Source organism: Triticum urartu, chromosome 6A, assembly GCF_056163025.1.
Source record: "Triticum urartu cultivar PI428250 chromosome 6A, HENAU_Tu73, whole genome shotgun sequence".
In the NCBI taxonomy this organism is placed as follows: Eukaryota; Viridiplantae; Streptophyta; class Magnoliopsida; order Poales; family Poaceae; genus Triticum; species Triticum urartu.
The window spans coordinates 210,257,595-210,261,221 of NC_141878.1; the positions used below are offsets into that span (position 1 = coordinate 210,257,595).

At 54.8% G+C, this 3,627-nt stretch overlaps 1 protein-coding gene across 1 annotated transcript; it reads left to right on the forward strand.

The window, feature by feature from the left end:
- The first annotated feature begins 298 nt into the window (after positions 1-298).
- Positions 299-3,426, forward strand: LOC125512241 (EIN3-binding F-box protein 1). The gene is made up of 2 exons (XM_048677335.2): positions 299-623; positions 769-3,426. Exons 1-2 carry the CDS (start codon positions 599-601, stop codon positions 2,691-2,693), a joined length of 1,950 nt encoding a protein of 649 aa, XP_048533292.2. The 5' UTR covers positions 299-598; the 3' UTR covers positions 2,694-3,426.
- The last annotated feature ends 201 nt before the right edge of the window (positions 3,427-3,627 follow it).

The following is a 3,627-nucleotide window of genomic DNA, read 5'->3' on the forward strand; positions in this document are numbered from 1 at the left end:
CCTACATCTTTTTCACATCAGATTTTCCACAGCTGTTTTTTCACAACAGATTTTTTACAACTAATTTTAGAAATTCACAGCCGAACCAAACAGGCAAGACGAAGACGCGTGCATGTGCAATGTATGTGCGGCACGAACGAGTGATCCACCCACCCACCCCATCCGGCCGTCCCAATCCCCTCCACTCCATCCGCCCACACGAGTACAGTGCAGGTTCAGTGCATCCAGCTCCGGCCAGCGCAACTTGTCCCCTGGGAGCGCCAAGGGCGGCCCCCGCCTCCCGTCTCTGTCCCTCGCGCCGATTATTCAATTCCCACCTCCTCCGTCTCTTTCTTCCCTATACCCTCCGCCTCAGCTCGCGCTTTCCCCTTCCTCCCTCCTGTCACAGACTTCTCCTCTCCCCTCTCCTCCTTCTCTTTTTTCCCTGTCGCGGCGGCGATAGGGTTCGGCTTCCGTCTCCTCCCCCCCCCTCCGGCGGTGGTCGCCTGTAAATGCTTAAGGCCTTCTCCGTCGGCTCGGATCGTGCGGCGGCGGAGGCTCTCTTCTTGGTCGTGCTCTTCTTCTTCCAAGGGATCTCTTCCTTCTCCGGCGATTCGGCATGCCTGCCTTCCACGCATACGGAGGTAAGCGATAGAGAGAGATCCCCTTCATGTTTTTCTTTTTTTCTTTTCCCCCGAAGAGAGTCGGGTTGTTGTTTTAGTCGTGGTTCCTTGCAAGGAAAGGTTTGTTCTTGCGTGTCCCTGATGGTGTGTTCTTCGACACAATCAGATGGCGGGTGCCTCGTCTCTGCCCCGGCCGAGCTTTCCGGGATGTTCTGCCGCGGTGGCGGAGCGGTGGTTCAGCAGCGGAAGCGCTCTCTGGTGGCCGCGTCGGCGGTCGCCGCGGCGGCGGCCGAGTGCATGAGGGCCAGCAAGAAGCAGAGGCAGCCCCCGCAGCCGTCCCTGGACCTGCTCCCGGACGAGTGCCTCTTCGAGGTCCTGCGCCGCCTGCCCGGCGGCCGCGAGCGCGCTGACTCCGCGTGCGTCTCCCGCCGCTGGCTCGCGCTCCTCGCCAGCATTCGGGTCTCCGAGCTCGGTCATGCCGCGGCGGCCGCCCCGTCCCTGCCCGATCTCAACGAGGAGTTCGTCATGGAGGAGGATACGGACGACTCCTCCGCAGATCCCTCCGTCGAGAGGGTCCTCGAGGGTAACGAGGCCACCGATGTCCGCCTCGCCGCCATGGCTGTTGTTGCTGGATCCCGGCGCGGGCTGGAGAAGCTCGCCATCCGTGGGAGCCACCCGACGCGTGGGGTCACAGACCAGGGGCTCCTGGCCGTTGCCCGCGGCAGTCCTAACCTCTGCTCCCTCGCGCTGTGGGACGTGCCGCTTGTGACCGACGCTGGGCTCGCTGAGATCGCCGCCGGGTGCCCCTCGCTGGAGCGTCTGGATATCACTTCTTGCCCGCTCATCACAGACAAGGGCCTTGCTGCTATTGCTCAGGGGTGCCCCAACTTGGTGTCTCTGACCATGGAGGCCTGCTCCGGCGTTGGCAACGAGGGCCTGAGGGCGATTGGCCGGTGCTGCTTGAAGCTGCAGGCTGTGAGCATCAAGAACTGTGTGCACGTTGGTGACCAGGGCATTTCTAGCCTCGTGTGCTCCGCTTCCGCATCACTGGCCAAGATCCGTCTCCAGGGATTGAACATCACAGATGCTTCGCTTGCCGTGATTGGGTACTATGGGAAGGCCGTCACGGATCTTACACTTGCTCGCCTTGCTGCTGTTGGTGAGAGGGGTTTTTGGGTGATGGCCAATGCCGCCGGCTTGCAGAAGTTGAGGTGCATGAGTGTCACCTCTTGCCTTGGGGTCACTGATCTTGCTATCACTTGTATTGCCAAGTTCTGCCCAGGCTTGAAACAGCTTTGCCTCAGGAAGTGTGGACATGTGTTGGATGCTGGTCTTAAGGCTTTCACAGAATCGGCAAAGGTGATGGAAAACCTGCAGCTTGAAGAGTGCAACAGGGTTACTCTTGTTGGTGTTCTGGCCTGCCTTATCAACTGCAGCCATAAGTTCAGGGCTCTCTCCTTGGTGAAATGCACAGGTGTCAAGGATGTCTGTTCTGCTCCTGCACAACTTCCTGTCTGCAAATCACTTCGTTTCTTGACAATCAAGGATTGCCCAGGTTTCACTGATGCAAGCTTGGCCGTAGTCGGTATGATCTGCCCTCAGCTGGAGCAAGTCGACCTGAGTGGTCTTGGTGAGGTCACTGACAATGGGCTTCTTCCGTTGATAAACTCTTCCGAGGGTAGCCTGGTCAAGGTTGACTTGAGTGGTTGCAAGAACATCACAGATGTTGCTGTTTCTTCCCTGGTGAAGGCACATGGAAAATCTGTTAAGCAAATTAGTCTCGAGGGTTGCAGCAAGATAACAGATGCAAGCCTCTTCTGTATTTCTGAGAACTGCACTGAGCTTGCAGGGCTTGATCTTTCTAACTGCATGGTCAGCGACTCCGGTGTTGCAAGCCTGGCGTCCGCAAAGCACTTCAAGCTCCGTGCCCTCTCGCTGTTTGGCTGCTCTAAGGTCACACAGGTGAGCGTGCAGTTCTTGGGCAGCATGGGTAAGTTGGAGGGCCTCAATCTTCAGTACTGCAACATGATTGGCAACCACAACATTGCATCGCTGGAGAAGCAGCTCTGGTGGTGCGACATTCTCGCCTAGGCAGACAAGATGGTTCATTGCTGGTGGGGCTCGTCTACTGGGTCAGCCGCCTGCATATGCAGATATACGTCTCTAGCAGCGCAACCGTCAAACCCATATTAGTCAGTTTTTCGGCTCATCATGAGCTGGGATGGGCTTCTGAACTTTGTTCAGGGACCGGTCATTTTTTGGAGGGCGCCTTTGGCCAAGTGCTCGTTTTTTCACAGATCACTCCTCAGGATGTGATCTGTTTTTTGAGCATCTGGCTGCCATCACTGGCATCCTGCCCCTTCCATCCAGGCACCGGTCCTTGCCGTTATAGCCACACCATACTGGTTTTTTAGGTTGCTCTAGTGTCCAGTGTCATTTTTTCACTGCTTCATGGTTAAGAAGTTGCAGGCGCCAGCTCCAGTGGCTGGTCTCCAGGGTTGCTGATCCTGGAACGTCTGTTGACATGTCTGGTTGATATTGATATTGTTATTGAGTTTGGGTCTGTCAGTATGTTGAGGTGCTGTGTGTTGTTCTCTAGTGTGTGTGTGGTGTCATGTAGGGTTGCTTTTTTCTTGCGGTTCCTCTTAGGAATGTCTGGTCTTCGGGATCTGGCCGTCGCGAGGCGCATACTAGAGCCTCGCGACTACAACCCTGTATGGTTGTTTTTCTTGACAGGTCCCTGATTTTACCGGCATGATGTTGAGGACTGTAATCTTTGCAACCTTATAAGAATAAATGAAGTATGTGTTTGTTTTGCAAGTTCTATGCTTGTACATCCATTGATTTTTTCTTCAATATGTTTATCAAGGATGTCAAGTGTGTTGTCTAGTAACAAGATGCATTCTTGAAAGTTGGCTGCTCGATGTGCCAAAATTTGAAATTTGAGGGGCATATTTTGATATCCAAGAATGGCATCCATATTTGGATTTGCGATTATATTTCTTCCCATGTTGTCTTGTACAAT

Coding starts and splice junctions, on each gene's coding strand:
- LOC125512241 (XM_048677335.2), top strand. CDS start 599: ATGCCTGCCTTCCACGCATACGGAG. Junction 624..768: donor TGCCTTCCACGCATACGGAG/GTAAGCGATAGA, acceptor CGACACAATCAG/ATGGCGGGTGCCTCGTCTCT.